Source organism: Gallinula chloropus, assembly GCF_964237585.1.
Source record: "Gallinula chloropus genome assembly, contig: HAP1_SCAFFOLD_390, whole genome shotgun sequence".
Classification (NCBI taxonomy): Eukaryota; Metazoa; Chordata; class Aves; order Gruiformes; family Rallidae; genus Gallinula; species Gallinula chloropus.
Genome location: NW_028168761.1, coordinates 44,710 through 64,201, shown reverse-complemented (window position 1 = coordinate 64,201; position 19,492 = coordinate 44,710). Strand labels below are relative to the sequence as shown.

Sequence of the window (19,492 nt, the reverse complement as noted above, 5' to 3'; positions counted from 1 at the left end):
CCCAAGACCCCCTTGGGAGACCCCAAGATCCCCTTGGGAGACCCAAGACCCCCAAGGAGACCCCAAGACCCCCTTGGGAGACCCCGAGACCCCCGTGGGAGACCCCAAGACCCCCCTGGGCACCCTGAAACCCCCCCTGGGAGACTCCAAGACCCACCCCCAGCACCCAAGCCCCCCCCAGGACACCCCAAGACCCCCTTGGGAGACCCTGAGACCCCCAGGACACCCCGAGACCCCCTTGGGAGACCCCAAGACCTCCTTGGGAGACCCCAAGACCCCCCAGGAGACCCCAAGACCCCCCCAAAGCCCCCCCAAGCCCCCCCCCCGCCTCACCGGTTGACTTTCATGCGCACGGGCTTGGGGCGGGGGGGCGGGTCGGGGGCGGCCGCCACGTCCTCCAGCAGCCGCCGCGTCACCCGCCAGCGCGGCAGGAAGGTGTCGGCGGCGTAACGGGACACGCGGCCCTCCAGGGCCACCAGGTCGAACAGCCCCATGTCCACGTGCTGGGGGAGGAGGGGGGGGGGGGGAAGTGACGTCACCGCGGCGCCCGATGATGTCACCGCGGCGCCCCATGACGTCACCGCGGCGCCCGGCGGCGTCACCCAACCGGAGAACCTCCCCGGTCAACACCTTGAACCCTCCAACTGTCCCCAAGGTGCCACCCTGGGGCCACCTCTGAGGTCCCCACGTCTTCGTGCTGGCCCTGATGACGTCATCATGATGCCTGATGACATCATCGTGGCGCCTGATGACGTCACCGTGGTGCCCGACAGCGTCACCCAACCGGAGAACCTCCCTGGTCAACACCTCAACCCCTCCAACTGTCCCCAAGGTGCCACCCTGGGGCGACCTCTGAGGTCCCCGCGTCTTCGTGGTGGCCCTGATGACGTCATCACGGCACCCAATGACGTCATCACGGCGCCCGATGATGTCATCGCGGCAGCCAACTGGAGAACCTTCAAGTCAAGAGCTTGGCCACCCACCTCAACCCCTTCAACTGTCCCCAAGGTGCCACCCTGGGGCCACCTCTGAGGTCCCCTCACCTCCAAAACCTCCATCGTGGTGGCCTGATGACGTCATCACCACCCCAATGATGCCACCACCCCCAAGAGAAGGTCCAACCTTGAGACCACCCCCAAAACAAGGTCCAACCTGGACCCCACCCCCAAAACAAGGTCCAACCTTGAGATCACCCCAAAACAAGGTCCAACCAGGACCCCAACCCCAAGAGAAGGTCCAACCTGGAGACCACCCCCAAAAGAAGGCCCAGACTGTCCCCCACCCCCAGGAGAAGGTCCAACCTGGACCCCAAAACAAGGTCCAACCTTGAGACCACCCCCAAAACAAGGTCCAACCAGGACCCCAACCCCCAGAGAAGGTCCAACCAGGACCCTACCCCAAGGGAAGGTCCAACCCACCCCCAAAACAAGGTCCAACCTGGACCCCAACCCCAAAACAAGGTCCAACCCACCCCCAAACAAGGTCCAACCTGGAGACCACCCCCAAAACAAGGTCCAACCAGGACCCCAACCCCAAGAGAAGGTCCAACCTGGACCCCAAAACAAGGTCCAACCTTGAGACCACCCCCAAAACAAGGTCCAACCTGGACCCCAAACCCAAGAGAAGGTCCAACCAGGACCCCACCCCCAAGAGAAGGTCAAACAGGGATCCCAAAACAAGGTCCAACCTGGAGACCACCCCCAAAACAAGGTCTAACCTGGACCCCACCCCAAGAGAAGGTCAAACCAGGACCCCACCCCAAGAGAAGCTCCAACCCACCCCCAAACAAGGTCCAACCTGGAGACCACCCCCAAAACAAGGTCCAACCTGACCCCAACCCCAAGAGAAGCTCCAACCTGGACCCCAAAACAAGGTCCAACCTTGAGACCACCCCCAAAACAAGGTCCAACCAGGACCCCAACCCCAAGAGAAGCTCCAACCCACCCCCAAACAAGGTCCAACCTGGACCCCAACCCCAAAACAAGGTCCAACCTGACCCCAACCCCAAGAGAAGGTCCAACCTGGACCCCAAAACAAGGTCCAACCTGGAGACCACCCCCAAAACAAGGTCCAACCAGGACCCCAACCCCAAGAGAAGCTCCAACCCACCCCCAAACAAGGTCCAACCTGGAGACCACCCCCAAAACAAGGTCCAACCTGACCCCAACCCCAAGAGAAGGTCCAACCTGGACCCCAAAACAAGGTCCAACCTGGAGACCACCCCCAAAACAAGGTCCAACCTGACCCCCACCCCCAAAACAAGGTCCAACCAGGACCCCACCCCCAAGAGAAGGTCCAACAGGGATCCCAAAGCAAGATCCAACCTTGACCCTACCCCCAAGAGAAGGTCCAACCTGGACCCCAAAACAAGGTCCAACCTTGAGACCACCCAAGAGAAGGTCCAACCTGGACCCCACCCCAAAACAAGGTCCAACCTTGACCCCAACCCCCAGAGAAGGTCCAACCAGGACCCTACTCCAAGGGAAGGTCCAACCCACCCCCAAAACAAGGTCCAACCTGGACCCCAACCCCAAGATAAGGTCCAACCCACCCCCAACAAGGTCCAACCTGGCCCCCACCCCACCCCCAAAACAAGGTCCAACCAGGACCCCAACCCCAAGAGAAGGTCCAACCAGGACCCCAACCCCAAGAGAAGGTCCAACCTGGAGACCACCCCCAAGAGAAGCTCCAACCCACCCCCAAAAGAAGGTCCAGGCTGTCCCCCACCCCCAGGAGAAGGTCCAACCTTGAAGGGCTCGTGGTCGAGCGCGCGCAGGACGATGGCGGCGGTGACGAAGCTGATGCCCGGGGTGATGAAGGGCGAGTGGACGGGCCGGGGCTCGAAGAGGTCGGGGTGGTTACAGACCTTGCGCAGCTGCATCAGCACGTTGATGACGCTCATGAAGTGCCCGCTGGCCAGGGTGGCTTTGGTGCTGGGTGGGGGGGTGGGTGGATGGGTGGGGGGGTGGTGATGACCCTCAAGAAGTCTTTGAGGACCATCATCACCAGCCCGAGGTGACCACCAGCACCCCGAGGTGCCCCCATTCCATCTTGGGTGCCCACCCGCCCTTTGGTTGCCCACCAGCCCCATTGGGTGCCCAGCAGCACCCTAAGGTGCCCACCAGCCTCTTGGTTGCCCCCATGCCATCTTGGGTGCCTACCAACACCCCGAGGTGTCCACCAGCCCCATGGGGTGCCCACCAGTGCCTTGGTTGCCCACCACCCACTTGGTTGCCCCATGGGTGCCCACCAGCCCCTTGGTTGCCCACCACCCACTTGGTTGCCCCATGGGTGTCCATCAGCCCCATGGGGTGCCCACCACCCACCTGAGTAGCTATGAGCACCCCAAGGTGCCCACCCCAGCCCCTTGGTTGCCCACCAGCACCCCAAGGTGCCCACCAGCCTCTTGATTGCACCCCATCCCATCTTGGGTGCCCACCAGCACCCCGAGGTGTCCACCAGCCTCTTGGTTGCCCCCCATTCCATCTTGGGTGCCCACCAGCCCCATGGGGTGCCCACCACCACCCCAAGGAGCCCACCAGCCCCCTGGTTGCCCACCAGCCCCATGGGGTGCCCACCAGCACCCCAAGGTGTCCACCAGCCTCTTGGTTGCCCCCCATTCCATCTTGGGTGCCCATCAGCCCCTTGGTTGCCCCCGTCCCATCTTGGGTGCCCACCAGCCCCATGGGGTGCCCACCAGCCCCATTGGGTGCCCACCAGCCCCATTGGGTGCCCCCATTCCATCTTGGGTGCCCACCAGCCCCTTGGTTGCCCACCAACCCCATGGGGTGCCCACCACCCATCTGAGTGGCTATGAGCACCCTGAGGTGCCCACCAGCCCCTTGGTTGCCCCCGTCCCATCTTGGGTGCCCACCAGCCCCATGGGGTGCCCACCAGCCCCTTGGTTGCCCACCAGCACCCCGAGGTGCCCACCACCCATCTGAGTGGCTATGAGCACCCTGAGGTGCCCACCAGCCCCTTGGTTGCCCCCATCCCATCTTGGGTGCCCACCAGCACCCTGAGGTGCCCACCAGCCCCTTGGTTGCCCACCAGCCCCATGGGGTGCCCACCAGCCCCATTGGGTGCCCCCATTCCATCTTGGGTGCCCACCAGCCCCTTGGTTGCCCATCAGCCCCATGGGGTGCCCACCAGCACCCCAAGGTGCCCACCAGCCCCCTGGTTGCCCACCAGCCCCACGGGGTGCCCACCAACCCCTTGGTCTCCCACCCACCCCATGTGGTTTCGAAAGGGGTGTAGGAGGTGGGGTGGCTTTTGGGGGGCTGTAGGGGGTGGGGCGGGGTTTTGGGGTGCTGGGTGGGGTGTTGGGGTGCAGGGGGGGCGGGTCCTCACCTGGCCTGGCCCATGAAGTCATCGTAGACCCCACCACCACCCCAAGGTGCCCACCAACCCCTTGGTCGCCCACCCACCCCATGTGGTTTCGGGGGGATCGGGTGGGTTTTTGGGGGGCTGTAGGGGGTGGGGCGGGGTTTTGGGGTGCTGGGTGGGGGGTTGGGGTGCAGGGGGGGCGGGGCCTCACCTGGCCTGGCCCACGAAGTCATCGGAGACCCCACCAACCCCTTGGTCACCCCACCAACCCCATGGGATCTTAAGGGGGTCTAGGGGGTCGGGTGGGTTTTTGGGGGGCTGTAGGGGGTGGGATGGGGTTTTGGGGTGCCTGGGGGGGGTGTTGGGGTGCAGGGGGGGCGGGTCCTCACCTGGCCTGGCCCATGAAGTCATCATAGACCCCACCACCACCCCAAGGTGCCCACCAACCCCTTGGTCGCCCACCCACCCCATGTGGTTTCGGGGGGATCGGGTGGGTTTTTGGGGGGCTGTAGGGGGTGGGGCGGGGTTTTGGGGTGCTGGGTGGGGTGTTGGGGTGCAGGGGGGGCAGGACCTCACTTGGCCTGGCCCATGAAGTCATCGTAGACCCCACCAACCCCTTGGTCATCCACCCACCCCATGTGGTTTCGGGGGGATTGGGTGGGTTTTTGGGGGGCTGTAGGGGGTGGGGTGGGGTTTTGGGGTGCTGGGTGGGGTGTTGGGGTGCTGGGGGGGGTGTTGGGGTGCAGGGGGGGTGGGTCCTCACCTGGCCTGGTCCATGAAGTCATCATAGACCCCACCACCACCCCAAGGCGCTCACCCTCTCCATGGGGATCCCACCCACCCCATGTGGTTTCGGGGGGATCGGGTGGGTTTTTGGGGGGCTGTAGGGGGTGGGGCGGGGTTTTGGGGTGCTGGGTGGGGGGTTGGGGTGCAGGGGGGGCGGGGACCCACCTGGCCTGGCCCATGAAGTCATCGTAGACCCCACCAACCCCTTGGTCACCCCACCAACCCCATGGGATCTTGAGGGGGTCTAGGGGGTCGGGTGGGTTTTGGGGGGGCTGTAGGGGGTGGGGCGGGGTTTTGGGGTGCTGGGTGGGGGGTTGGGGTGCAGGGGGGGCGGGGCCTCACCTGGCCTGGCCCATGAAGTCATCATAGACCCCACCACCACCACAAGGTGCCCACCAACCCCTTGGTCGCCCACCCACCCCATGTGGTTTCGAAAGGGGTGTAGGAGGTGGGGTGGGTTTTTGGGGGGCTGTAGGGGGTGGGGCGGGGTTTTGGGGTGCTGGGTGGGTGGTTGGGGTGCAGGGGGGGCGGGTCCTCACCTGGCCTGGCCCATGAAGTCATCGTAGAGGTAGCGCTGGCGCTTGGAGAGGCGGCACCTGAGGACGTGCTCGTACTTCTTGGGCATCTGTTTCTCCACGTCCACCTTGAGGCGCCGGAGCAGGAAGGGGCGGAGCACCTGGGGGGGGGGGGGGGGGGCGGGGCCATTGAACCAGCCAATCAGCTGCCAGGATGGGTTTTTGGGGGAGGGGAAGGGGGGAGGGGGGAGGGGGTGTCTCCATAGAACTTTCAGGAGGTGTCGCTGTTAAGAAGGTGGCCAAATGAAGGGGAAGCCCCACCCCCACCCATGGGTGCACCCACCCAACCACCTATGGGTGCCCCCCCCACCCATGGGTGCCCCCCACCCAAATTAGGGGTCACCCATCACTCCCCCTACCCCCTCCCAACCCATCCCACCCCAGAACCACCCACCCCAACTGAGTCCTCACCCCAACCAAGACCCTCCCCCCCTTCCCCTATGGGTGCCCCCCCCACCTATGGGTGCCCCCCCCACCTATGGGTGCAGCCCCTACCCCAAAAGAGGGGTCACCACCCAACCCATCCAGCCCCAGGACCACCCACCCCCCCATCCCCACCTTGAGCCATCCCCACCAGGCTCCTCCGCTCCACCCATGGGTGCCCCCCACCCATAGGTGCCCCCCACCCATGGGTACCCCCCACCCATGGGTGCCCCCCACCCAAATTAGGGGTCACCCCTCACTCCCCCCACTCCCTCCCAACCCATCCAACCAGGCTCCCCCACCCCAACTGAGTCCTCACCCCAACCAAGACCCTCCCCCCCTTCCCCTATGGGTGCCCCCCCCACCTATGGGTGCCCCCCCACCTATGGGTGCAGCCCCCTACCCCAAAAGAGGGGTGACCACCCAACCCATCCAGCCCCAGGACCACCCACCCCCCCATCCCCACCTTGAGCCATCCCCACCAGGCTCCTCCGCTCCACCCATGGGTGCCCCCCACCCATGGGTGCCCCCCCCACCCATAGGTGCCCCCCACCCATGGGTGCCCCCCACCCAAATCAGGGGTCACCCATCACTCCCCCCACCCCCTCCCAACCCATTCAACCAGGTTCTTCCACCCCAACTGACTCCTCACCCCAACCAAGACCCTCCCTCCCTCCCCCTATGGGTGCCCCCCACCCATGGGTGCCCCCCCCACCTATGGGTGCACCCCCCTACCCCAAAAGAGGGGTCAACACCCAACCCATCCAGCCCCAGGACCACCCACCCCCCCATCCCCACCTTGAGCCATCCCCACCAGGTGCCTCCAGTCCACCCAGAGGTGCCCCCCACCCATAGGTGCCCCCCACCCATGGGTACCCCCCACCCAAACTAGGGGTCACCCCTCACTCCCCCCATCCCCTCCCAACCCATCCAACCAGGTTCCCCCACCCCAACTGAGTCCTCACCCCAACCAAGACTCTCCCCCCCACCCCCTATGGGTGCCCCCCACCCATGGGTGCCCCCCCCACCTATGGGTGCACCCCCCTACCCCAAAAGAGGTGTGACCACCCAACCCATCCAGCCCCAGGACCACCCACCCCCCCATCACCACCCTGAGCCATCCCCATCAGGTTTCTCCAGTCCACCCATGGGTGCCCCCCACCCATAGGTGTCCCCCACCCATGGGTGCCCCCCACCCAAATCAGGGGTCACCCATCACTCCCCCCACCCCCTCCCAACCCATTCAACCAGGTTCCTCCACCCCAACTGACTCCTCACCCCAACCAAGACCCTCACCCCCTCCCCCTATGGGTGCCCCCCACCCATGGGTGCCCCCCCTACCTATGGGTGCAGCCCCTTCCCCAAAAGAGGGGTCACCACCCAACCCATCCAGCCCCAGAACCACCCACCCCCCCATCGCCACCTTGACCCACCCAACCAAGTTCCTCCACCCCAACTGACTCCTCACCCCAACCAACACCCTCCCCTCCTCCCCCTATGGGTGCCCCCAACCCATGGGTGCCCCCCACCCAAACTAGGGGTCACCCCTCACTCCCCCCACCCCCATCCCAACCCATCCAACCCCATCCCCACCTTGACCCAACCAAGTTCCTCCATCCCATCTGACTCCTCACCCCAACCAAGACTCTCCCCCCCTCCCCCTATGGGTGCCCCCCACCCATGGGTGCCCCCCCCACCTATGGGTGCAGCCCCTACCCCAAAAGAGGGGTCACCACCCAACCCATCCAGCCCCAAAACCACCCACCCCCCCATCACCACCTTGAGCCATCCAACCAGGTTCCTCCAGTCCACCCATGGGTGCCCCCCACCCATAGGTGCCCCCCACCCATGGGTGCCCCCCACCCATAGGTGCCCCCCCACCCATGGGTGCCCCCCCCCCAAATTAGGGGTCACCCATCACTCCCCCCATCCCCTCCCAACCCATTCAACCAGGTTCCCCCACCCCAACTGAGTCCTCACCCGAACCAACATCCTCCCCCCCTCCCCCTATGGGTGCTCCCCACCCATGGGTGCCCCCCCCACCTATGGGTGCAGCCCCCTACCCCAAAATAGGGGTCACCACCCAACCCATCCAGCCCCAGAACCACCCACCCCCCCATCCCCACCTTGAGCCATCCAACCAGGTTCTTCCACTCCACCAAGAGGTGCCCCCCACCCATAGGTGCCCCCCCACCCATGGGTGCCCCCCACCCAAATTAGGGGTCACCCCTCACTCCCCCCACCCCCATCCCAACCCATCCAACCCCATCCCCACCTTGACCCAACCAAGTTCCTCCATCCCATCTGACTCCTCACCCCAACCAAGACTCTCCCCCCCCTCCCCCTATGGGTGCCCCCCACCCATGGGTGCCCCCCCCACCTATGGGTGCAGCCCCTACCCCAAAAGAGGGGTCACCACCCAACCCATCCAGCCCCAGGACCACCCACCCCCCCATCACCACCTTGAGCCATCCCCACCAGGTTCCTCCAGTCCACCCATGGGTGCCCCCCACCCATAGGTGCCCCCCACCCATGGGTGCCCCCCACCCATAGGTGCCCCCCCCCCATGGGTGCCCCCCACCCAAATCAGGGGTCACCCATCACTCCCCCCACCCCCTCCCAACCCATTCAACCAGGTTCTTCCACCCCAACTGAGTCCTCACCCCAACCAAGACCCTCCCCCCCTCCCCCTATGGGTGCCCCCCCCACCTATGGGTGCAGCCCCCTACCCCAAAAGAGGGGTCACCACCCAACCCATCCAGCCCCAAAACCACCCACCCCCCCATCACCACCTTGAGCCATCCAACCAGGTTCTTCCACTCCACCCAGAGGTGCCCCCCACCCATAGGTGCCCCCCACCCATGGGTGCCCCCCCCCCAAATTAGGGGTCACCCATCACTCCCCCCATCCCCTCCCAACCCATCCAACCAGGTTCCCCCACCCCAACTGAGTCCTCACCCCAACCAAGACCCTCACCCCCTCCCCCTATGGGTGCCCCCCACCCATGGGTGCCCCCCCCACCTATGGGTGCAGCCCCTACCCCAAAAGAGGGGTCACCACCCAACCCATCCAGCCCCAGGACCACCCACCCCCCCATCCCCACCTTGAGCCATCCCCACCAGGTTCCTCCAGTCCACCCATGGGTGCCCCCCACCCATAGGTGCCCCCCCCCCATGGGTGCCCCCCACCCAAATCAGGGGTCACCCATCACTCCCCCCACCCCCTCCCAACCCATTCAACCAGGTTCTTCCACCCCAACTGAGTCCTCACCCCAACCAAGACCCTTCCCCCCTCCCCCTATGGGTGCCCCCCACCCATGAGTGCCCCCCCCACCTATGGGTGCAGCCCCTACCCCAAAAGAGGGGTCACCACCCAACCCATCCAGCCCCAGGACCACCCACCCCCCCATCGCCACCTTGACCCACCCAACCAGGTTCCCTCACCCCAACTGACTCCTCACCCCAACCAAGACCCTCACCACCCCTACCCATGGGTGCCCCGCACCCATGGGTGCCCCCCACCCAAACCAGGGGTCACCCCTCACTCCCCCCACCCCCTCCCAACCCATCCAACCCCACCCCCATCCCCACCTTGACCCATCCAACCAGGTTCCTCCACCCCAACTGAGTCCTCACCCCAATCAAGACCCTCACCACCCCCACCTATGGGTGCCCCCCACCCAAACTAGGGGTCACCCATCACTCCCCCCACCCCCTCCCAACCCATCCCACCCCAGAACCACCCACCCCCATCCCCACCCTGACCCACCCAACCAAGTTCCTCCACTCCACTTACAGCAGCCCCCTACCCATGCGTACCCCCCACCCATGGGTTCCCCCCCCACCCATGGGTGCCCCCCACCCCAAAACAAGGCTCAACACCCCCAGCCCCAGCCCCCTGAACCACGATCCACCCATCCAACCCCCTCCCCACCTTGACCCACCCAACCAAGTTCCTCCACTCCACTTACAGCTGCCCCCTACCCATGCGTACCCCCCACCCATGGGTCCCCCCCCACCCATGGGTGCCCCCCACCCAAATTAGGGGTCACCCATCACTCCCCCCACCCCCTCCCAACCCATCCCACCCCAGAACCACCCACCCCCATCCCCACCTTGACCCATCCAACCAGCTTCCTCCACCCCAGATCTCACTCCCTCCCCAACAGGTGCCCCCCACCCACGGGTTCCCCCCCACCCATGGGTGCCCCCCACCCAAACCAGGGGTCACCCATCACTCCCCCCACCCCCTCCCAACCCATCCCACCCCAGAACCACCCACCCCCATCCCCACCTTGACCCATCCAACCAGGTTCTTCCACCCCAGATCTCACTCCCTCCCCAACAGGTGCCCCCCACCCACGGGTTCCCCCCCCACCCATGGGTGCCCCCCACCCAAATTAGGGGTCACCCATCACTCCCCCCACCCCCTCCCAACCCATCCCACCCCAGAACCACCCACCCCCATCCCCACCTTGACCCATCCAACCAGGTTCCTCCACCCCAGATCTCACCCCCTCCCCAATGGGTGCCGCCTACCCATAGGTGCCCCCCACCCATGGGTCCTCCCCCCACCCATGGGTGCCCCCCACCCCAAAAACAAGGCTCAACCCCCTCAACCACAATCCACCCATCCAACCCCCTCCCCATCCCCACCTGGACCCACCCAACCAAGTTCCTCCACTCCACTTACAGCTGCCCCCTACCCATGCGTACCCCCCACCCATGGGTCCCCCCCCCCACCCATGGGTGCCCCCCACCCAAACCTTGTGCAGGCGCTTGACCAGGCTGTCGTTGTACTCCTGGCTGCCCTCGATCATGCCGGTGAGGGGGTTGGAGAACCACTCCTTGAACTCCCGGTGCGACTGGAAGACTCGGGGCATCAGGAAGTGCATGAGGGACCAGAGCTCCATCAGGCTGTTCTGCAGCGGCGTCCCCGTCAGCAGCAGCCGCCGGTGGCTGGGGGAGGGCAGGAGGGGGGGTCAGGATGGGCACCCATGGGTGACGTGGGGTGGGGGGACCCATAACTGGTCACACATGGGTGTAGAGAAGGGTTTGGGGTGGGATTTGGGAGGTTTAGAGCATCTCCAGGTCTTTGAGGAGCATCTATGGGTGGTCTTGAGTAGCCAGAGGGCCCATGGGGAGGGGGTCAGGATGGGCACCCATGGGTGACATGGGGTGGGGGGACCCATAGCTGGTCACACATGGGTGTTGGGAGGGGGTTTGGGGTGGGATTCGGGAGGTTTGGAGCATCTCCAGGTCTTTGAGGAGCATCTATGGGTGGTCTTGAGTAACCAAAGAGCCCGTGGGGAGGTGAGGTGGGGGGTCAGGATGGGCACCCATGGGTGACATGGGGTGGGGGGACCCATAACTGGTCACACATGGGTGTTGGGAGGGGGTTTGGGGTGGGATTCGGGAGGTTTGGAGCATCTACAGGTCTTTGAGGAACACCTAAGGGTGGTTCTGATTGGACAGGGGACTCATAGAGAAGTGGGGAGGGGGTCTGGATTGGCACCCATGGGTGACATGGGGTGGGGGGACCCATAACTGGTCACACATGGGTGTTGGGAGGGGATTTAGGGTGGGATTCGGGAGGTTTAGAGCATCTCCAGGTCTTTGAGGAGCATCTACGAATGGTCCTGATTGGCCAGGGGACCCTTGGAGAGTAGGGGATGGGGGTCAGGATGGGCACCCATGGGTGATATGGGGTGGGGGGACCCATAACTGGTCACACATGGGTGTAGAGAGGGGTTTGGGGTGGGATTCGGGAGGTTTAGAGCATCTCCAGGTCTTTGAGGAGCACCTAAGGGTGGTCCTGATTGGCCAGGGGACCCTTGGAGAGTAGGGGAGGGGGGTCAGGATGGGCACCCATGGGTGACACGGGGTGGGGGAGTCCATAGCTGGGTGCCCACCAGCCCCTTGGGGTGCCCACCACCCACTTGGTTGCCCCCCATCCCACCTGGCCCACCCCAGATCCCCATGTGGTGCCCCGATATCCCCACGTGGTGCCCCCAGCTCCCCCCTGGGTGCCCCCAAATCCCCCCTGGGTGCTCCCCCAAGGACCTGTTGAAGTTGAGCAGCGACTGCCACCCATGGGGTGCCCACCAGCCCCTTGGGGTGTCCATCACCAGCACCTTGGGGTGCCCACCAGCCCCTTGGTTGCCCCCAACTCATCTTGGTTGCCCCCCATCCCACCTGGCTCACCCTAAATCCCCATGTGGTGCCCCCAGATCCCCACGGGGTGCCCCCAGCTCCCCCCTGGGTGCTCCCAGATCCCCCCTGGGTGCTGCCCCGAGGACCTGTTGAAGTTGAGCAGCGACTGCCAGCGTTGGGGTGCCCACCAGCCCCTTGGGGTGTCCACCACCACCCCAAGGTGCCCACCAGCCCCTTGGTTGCCCCCAACTCATCTTGGTTGCCCCCCATCCCACCTCACTCACCCCGAATCCCCACGTGGTGCCCCCAAATCCCCCCAGGGTGCCCCCAGCTCCCCCCTGGGTGCCCCCAAATCCCCCCTGGGTGCTGCCCCAAGGACCTGTTGAAGTTGACCAGCGACTACCACCCACTTGGTTGCCCCCCATCCCACCTCACTCACCCCAAATCCCCACATGGTGCCCCGATATCCCCACATAGTGCCCCCAAATCCCCCCAGGGTGCCCCAAATCCCCCTGGGTGCCCCAAATCCCCCCTGGGTGCTGCCCTGAGAACCTGTTGAAGTTGAGCAGCGACTGCCAGCGTTGGGGTGCCCACCAGCCCTTTGGGGTGTCCAGCACCACCCCAAGGTGCCCACCATCCCCTTGGTTGTCCCTCAACCCATGTTGGTTGCCCCCCAACCCATCTTGGTTGCCCACCAGCCCCATGGGATGTCTACCAGGACCCCAAGGTGCCCACCAGCCCCTTGGGGTGCCCACCAGCCCCTTGGTTGTCCCTAACCCATCTTGGTTGCCCCCCATCCCACCTCACTCACCCCAGATCCCCACATGGTGTCCCCAAATCCCCCCTGGGTGCCCCAAATCCCCCCTGGGTGCTGCCCCGAGGACCTGTTGAAGTTGAGCAGCGACTGCCACCCATGGGGTGCCCACCAGCCCCTTGGGGTGTCCACCACCAACCCCTTGGGGTGTCCACCAGCCCCTTGGTTGCCCCCAACTCATCTTGGTTGCCCCCCATCCCACCTGGCTCACCCCAAATCCCCACGTGGTGCCCCCAGATCCCCACGTGGTGCCCCCAAATCCCCCCTGGGTGCCCCCAGATCCCCCTTGGGTGCCCCCAGATCCCCCCTGGGTGCTGCCCCAAGGACCTGTTGAAGTTGAGCAGCGACTGCCAGCGTTGGGGTGCCCACCAGCCCCTTGGGGTGTCCATCACCACCCCAAGGTGCCCACCAGCCCCTTGGTTGCCCCCAACTCATCTTGGTTGCCCCCCATCCCACCTGGCTCACCCTAAATCCCCACGTGGTGCCCCCAGATCCCCACGTGGTGCCCCGATATCCCCCCTGGGTGCTCCCAAATCCCCCCTGGGTGCTCCCAGATCCCCCCTGGGTGCTGCCCCGAGGACCTGTAGAAGTTGAGCAGCGACTGCCACCCTTGGGGTGCCCACCAGCCCCTTGGTTGCCCCCAACCCATCTTGGTTGCCCCCCATCCCACCTCACTCACCCCAAATCCCCACATGGTGCCCCCATATCCCCACGTGGTGCCCCCAGATCCCCACGTGGTGCCCCCAAATCCCCATGTGGTGCCCCCAAATCCCCCCTGGGTGCCTCAAATCCCCCCTGGGTGCTGCCCCAAGGACCTGTTGAAGTTGAGCAGCGACTGCCAGCGTTGGGGTGCTCACCAGCCCTTTGGGGTGTCCACCACCAACCCCTTGGGGTGTCCACCAGCCCCTTGGTTGCCCCCAACTCATCTTGGTTGTCCCCCATCCCACCTCATTCACCCCAGATCCCCACGTGGTGCCCCCAGATCCCCCCTGGGTGCCCCTAGATCCCCCCTGGGTGCGCCCAGCTCCCCTCTGCGTGCCCCAAATCCCCCCTGGGTGCTGCCCCAAGGACCTGTTGAAGTTGACCAGCGACTACCACCCTTGGTTGCCCCCCATCCCACCTCACTCACCCCAGATCCCCACATGGTGCCCCCAAATCCCCCCTGGGTGCCCCCAAATCCCCCTGGGTGCCCCCATATCCCCCCTGGGTGCTGCCCCAAGGACCTGTTGAAGTTGAGCAGCAACTGCCAGCGTTGGGGTGCCCACCAGCCCCTTGAGGTGCCCACCAGCCCCTTGGTTGTCCCCCATCCCACCTGGCTCACCCCAAATCCCCACGTGGTGCCCCGATATCCCCCCTGGGTGCCCCCAAATCCCCCCTGGGTGCCCCCAGCTCCCCCATGGGTGCTCCCCCCACCCCTTCCTACCCCCCTCCCCAAGGACCTGTTGAAGTTGAGCAGCGACTACCACCCTTGGTTGCCCCCCATCCCACCTCACTCACCCCAAATCCCCACATGGTGCCCCAAATCCCCACGTGGTGCCCCCAAATCCCCCCGGGGTGCCCCCAGATCCCCCCTGGGTGCCCCCAAATCCCCCCTGGGTGCTGCCCTGAGAACCTGTTGAAGTTGAGCAGCGACTGCCAGCGTTGGGGTGCCCACCAGCCCTTTGGGGTGTCCACCACCACCCCAAGGTGCCCACCAGCCCCTTAGTTGCCCCCAACTCATCTTGGTTGCCCCCCATCCCACCTCGCTCACCCCGAATCCCCACGTGGTGCCCCCAAATCCCTCCAGGGTGCCCCCAGCTCCCCCCTGGGTGCCCCCAGATCCCCCCGGGGTGCTGCCCCAAGGACCTGTTGAAGTTGAGCAGCGACTGCCAGCGTTGGGGTGCCCACCAGCCCCTTGGGGTGTCCACCACCAACCCCTTGGGGTGCCCACCAGCCCCTTGGTTGCCCCCAACTCATCTTGGTTGCCCCCCATCCCACCTGGCTCACCCCAAATCCCCACGTGGTGCCCCCAGATCCCCACGTGGTGCCCCGATATCCCCCCTGGGTGCTCCCAAATCCCCCTGGGGTGCCCCCAAATCCCCCCTGGGTGCTGCCCCAAGGACCTGTTGAAGTTGAGCAGTGACTACCACCCTTGGGGTGCCCACCAGCCCCTTGAGGTGCCCACCAGCCCCTTGGTTGTCCCCCATCCCACCTGGCTCACCCCAAATCCCCACGTGGTGCCCCGATATCCCCCCTGGGTGCCCCCAAATCCCCCCTGGGTGCCCCCAGCTCCCCCATGGGTGCTCCCCCCACCCCTTCCTACCCCCCTCCCCAAGGACCTGTTGAAGTTGAGCAGCGACTACCACCCTTGGTTGCCCCCCATCCCACCTCATTCACCCCATATCCCCACGTGGTGCCCCCAAATCCCCCCTGGGTGCCCCCAAATCCCCCTGGGGTGCCCCCAAATCCCCCCTGGGTGCTGCCCCAAGGACCTGTTGAAGTTGAGCAGCGACTGCCAGCGTTGGGGTGCCCACCAGCCCCTTGGGGTGTCCACCACCAACCCCTTGGGGTGCCCACCAGCCCCTTGGTTGCCCCCCAACTCATCTTGGTTGCCCCCCATCCCACCTGGCTCACCCCAAATCCCCACGTGGTGCCCCCAGATCCCCACGTGGTGCCCCGATATCCCCCCTGGGTGCCCCCAAATCCCCCCTGGGTGCCCCCAAATCCCCCCTGGGTGCTGCTCCGAGGACCTGTTGAAGTTGAGCAGCGACTGCCAGCGTTGGGGTGCCCACCAGCCCCTTGAGGTGCCCACCAGCCCCTTGGTTGTCCCCCATCCCACCTGGCTCACCCCAAATCCCCACGTGGTGCCCCGATATCCCCCCTGGGTGCCCCCAAATCCCCCCTGGGTGCCCCCAGCTCCCCCATGGGTGCTCCCCCCACCCCTTCCTACCCCCCTCCCCAAGGACCTGTTGAAGTTGAGCAGCAACTACCACCCTTGGTTGCCCCCCATCCCACCTCACTCACCCCAAATCCCCACATGGTGCCCCGATATCCCCACATGGTGCCCCCAAATCCCCCCTGGGTGCCCCCAAATCCCCCCTGGGTGCCCCCAAATCCCTCCTGGGTGCTGCCCTGAAGACCTGTTGAAGTTGAGCAGCAACTGCCAGCATTGGGGTGCCCACCAGCCCCTTGGGGTGTCCATCACCAACCCCTTGAGGTGTCCATCACCACCCCAAGGTGCCCACCAGCCCCTTAGTTGCCCCCAACTCATCTTGGTTGCCCCCCATCCCACCTCGCTCACCCCAAATCCCCACATGGTGCCCCGATATCCCCCCTGGGTGCCCCCAAATCCCCCCTGGGTGCTGCCCCAAGGACCTGTTGAAGTTGAGCAGCAACTGCCAGCGTTGGGGTGCCCACCAGCCGCATGGGGTGTCCATCACCAGCCCCATGGGGTGTCCATCACCACCCCAAGGTGCCCACCAGCCCCTTAGTTGTCCCTCAACCCATGTTGGTTGCCCCCCAACCCATCTTAGTTGCCCACCAGCCCCATGGAATGTCTACCAGCACCCCAAGGTGCCCACCAGCCCCATGGGGTGTCCACCAGCCCCTTGGTTGCCCCCAACTCATCTTGGTTGCCCCCCATCCCACCTCACTCACCCCATATCCCCACATGGTGCCCCCAAATCCCCCCTGGGTGCCCCAAATCCCCCCTGGGTGCTGCCCCGAGGACCTGTTGAAGTTGAGCAGCGACTGCCACCCATGGGGTGCCCACCAGCCCCTTGGGGTGTCCACCACCAACCCCTTGGGGTGTCCACCAGCCCCTTGGTTGCCCCTAACCCATCTTGGTTGCCCCCCATCCCACCTCATTCACCCCATATCCCCACGTGGTGCCCCCAAATCCCCACGTGGTGCCCCCAAATCCCTCTGGGGTGCCCCCAAATCCCCCTGGGTGCTCCCAGATCCCCCCTGGGTGCTGCCCCAAGGACCTGTTGAAGTTGAGCAGCGACTACCACCCTTGGGGTGCCCACCAGCCCCTTGAGGTGCCCACCAGCCCCTTGGTTGTCCCCCATCCCACCTGGCTCACCCCAAATCCCCACGTGGTGCCCCGATATCCCCCCTGGGTGCCCCCAAATCCCCCCTGGGTGCCCCCAGCTCCCCCATGGGTGCTCCCCCCACCCCTTCCTACCCCTCTCCCCAAGGACCTGTTGAAGTTGACCAGCGACTACCACCCTTGGTTGCCCCCCATCCCACCTCACTCACCCCAAATCCCCACATGGTGCCCCGATATCCCCACATAGTGCCCCCAAATCCCCCCTGGGTGCCCCCAAATCCCCCCTGGGTGCCCCCAAATCCCCCCTGGGTGCTGCCCTGAAGACCTGTTGAAGTTGAGCAGCAACTGCCAGCATTGGGGTGCCCACCAGCCCCTTGGGGTGTCCATCACCAACCCCTTGAGGTGTCCATCACCACCCCAAGGTGCCCACCAGCCCCTTAGTTGCCCCCAACTCATCTTGGTTGCCCCCCATCCCACCTCGCTCACCCCAAATCCCCACGTGGTGCCCCGATATCCCCCCTGGGTGCCCCCAAATCCCCCCTGGGTGCTGCCCCAAGGACCTGTTGAAGTTGAGCAGCAACTGCCAGCGTTGGGGTGCCCACCAGCCGCATGGGGTGTCCATCACCAGCCCCATGGGGTGTCCATCACCACCCCAAGGTGCCCACCAGCCCCTTAGTTGTCCCTCAACCCATGTTGGTTGCCCCCCAACCCATCTTGGTTGCCCACCAGCCCCATGGGATGTCTACCAGGACCCCAAGGTGCCCACCAGCCCCTTGGGGTGTCCACCAGCCCCTTGGTTGTCCCTAACCCATCTTGGTTGCCCCCCATCCCACCTCACTCACCCCATATCCCCACATGGTGCCCCCAAATCCCCCCTGGGTGCCCCAAATCCCCCCTGGGTGCTGCCCCAAGGACCTGTTGAAGTTGAGCAGCGACTGCCACCCATGGGGTGCCCACCAGCCCCTTGGGGTGTCCATCACCACCCCAAGGTGTCCACCAGCCCCTTGGTTGCCCCCAACTCATCTTGGTTGCCCCCCATCCCACCTGGCTCACCCCAAATCCCCATATGGTGACCCCAGATCCCCACGGGGTGCCCCCAAATCCCCCTGGGGTGCCCCCAAATCCCCCCTGGGTGCTGCTCCGAGGACCTGTTGAAGTTGAGCAGTGACTACCACCCTTGGGGTGCCCACCAGCCCCTTGAGGTGCCCACCAGCCCCTTGGTTGTCCCCCATCCCACCTGGCTCACCCCAAATCCCCACGTGGTGCCCCGATATCCCCCCTGGGTGCCCCCAAATCCCCCCTGGGTGCCCCCAGCTCCCCCATGGGTGCTCCCCCCACCCCTTCCTACCCCCCTCCCCAAGGACCTGTTGAAGTTGAGCAGCAACTACCACCCTTGGTTGCCCCCCATCCCACCTCACTCACCCCATATCCCCACATAGTGCCCCCAGATCCCCACGTGGTGCCCCCAAATCCCCCCTGGGTGCCCCCAAATCCCCCCTGGGTGCCCCCAAATCCCCCCTGGGTGCTGCCCCAAGGACCTGTTGAAGTTGAGCAGCGACTGCCAACGTTGGGACTTGAAGTTCTTGATGTTCTGAGCCTCATCCAGGATGAGGTACTTCCAGTTCTTCCTCCTGAAGGCCTGGTGGTCCTGCAGCACCAGCTTGTAGGACGTGATGCACACGTGGAAGGCGTTGGGTTTGGTCCACCCCTGGGTGAGCAAACAAATCCCAACCCCCCCCAGACCACCAACCCCCCCAAAAAACAGTGAGTAAACAACCTTTTGGGAGACCCCCCCCCACCTCAAGCCACCAGGCAGCACCCATGGGTGGGTTTTTTGAGGGGGGGGGGGGTCACCTGTCTCTTGAGGCGTCGCTCCTTCTGGGCCCCGTAGTAGGTGAGGATCTTGAAACTGGGACACCAGCGCTTCAGCTCCATCTCCCAGTTCAGCATCACGCTGGTGGGGACGATGATGAGGTGGGGGCCCCAGCTGCCTGCGGGGAGGGGGGGTGGCATCAGGGTGGGGGGGGTGGGGTTGGGGTGGGGGGTTGGGTTTTGGGGTGGGGGGGTGGTATCAGGGTGGGGGGGGTGGGGTTGGGGTGGGGGGTTGGGTTTTGGGGTGGGGGGGTGGCATCAGGGTGGGGGGCTTAGTTTTGGGGTGGGGGGGTTGGTTGTGGGGTGGGGGGGTGGCTTTAGGGTGGGAGGGTGGTATCGGGGTGGGGGGGGTGGTTTTGGGGTGGGGGGGCTGGTTTTGGGGTGGGGGGGTGGCATCGGGGTGGGGGGGTTGGGGTTTGGGGTGAGGGGTTGGGGTTTGGGGTGGGGGGTGGTATCAGGGTGGGGGGGTGGGGTTTGGGGTGGAATTAGGGTGGGGGGGTGGTATCTGGGTGGG

At 65.3% G+C, this 19,492-nt stretch overlaps 1 protein-coding gene across 1 annotated transcript; it reads right to left on the bottom strand.

The window, feature by feature from the left end:
- Positions 1–333: 333 nt before the first annotated feature.
- On the bottom strand, positions 334–19,088 carry LOC311204190 (helicase SRCAP-like; the record flags this gene model as incomplete). The annotated part of the gene is made up of 6 exons (XM_084280651.1): positions 18,961–19,088; positions 18,645–18,814; positions 10,876–11,068; positions 5,652–5,788; positions 2,747–2,933; positions 334–503 (listed from the first exon to the last, which is right to left on the bottom strand). Coding segments are annotated over exons 1-6 (953 nt in total), but the record flags the coding sequence as incomplete, so codon positions are not given.
- Positions 19,089–19,492: the final 404 nt, after the last annotated feature.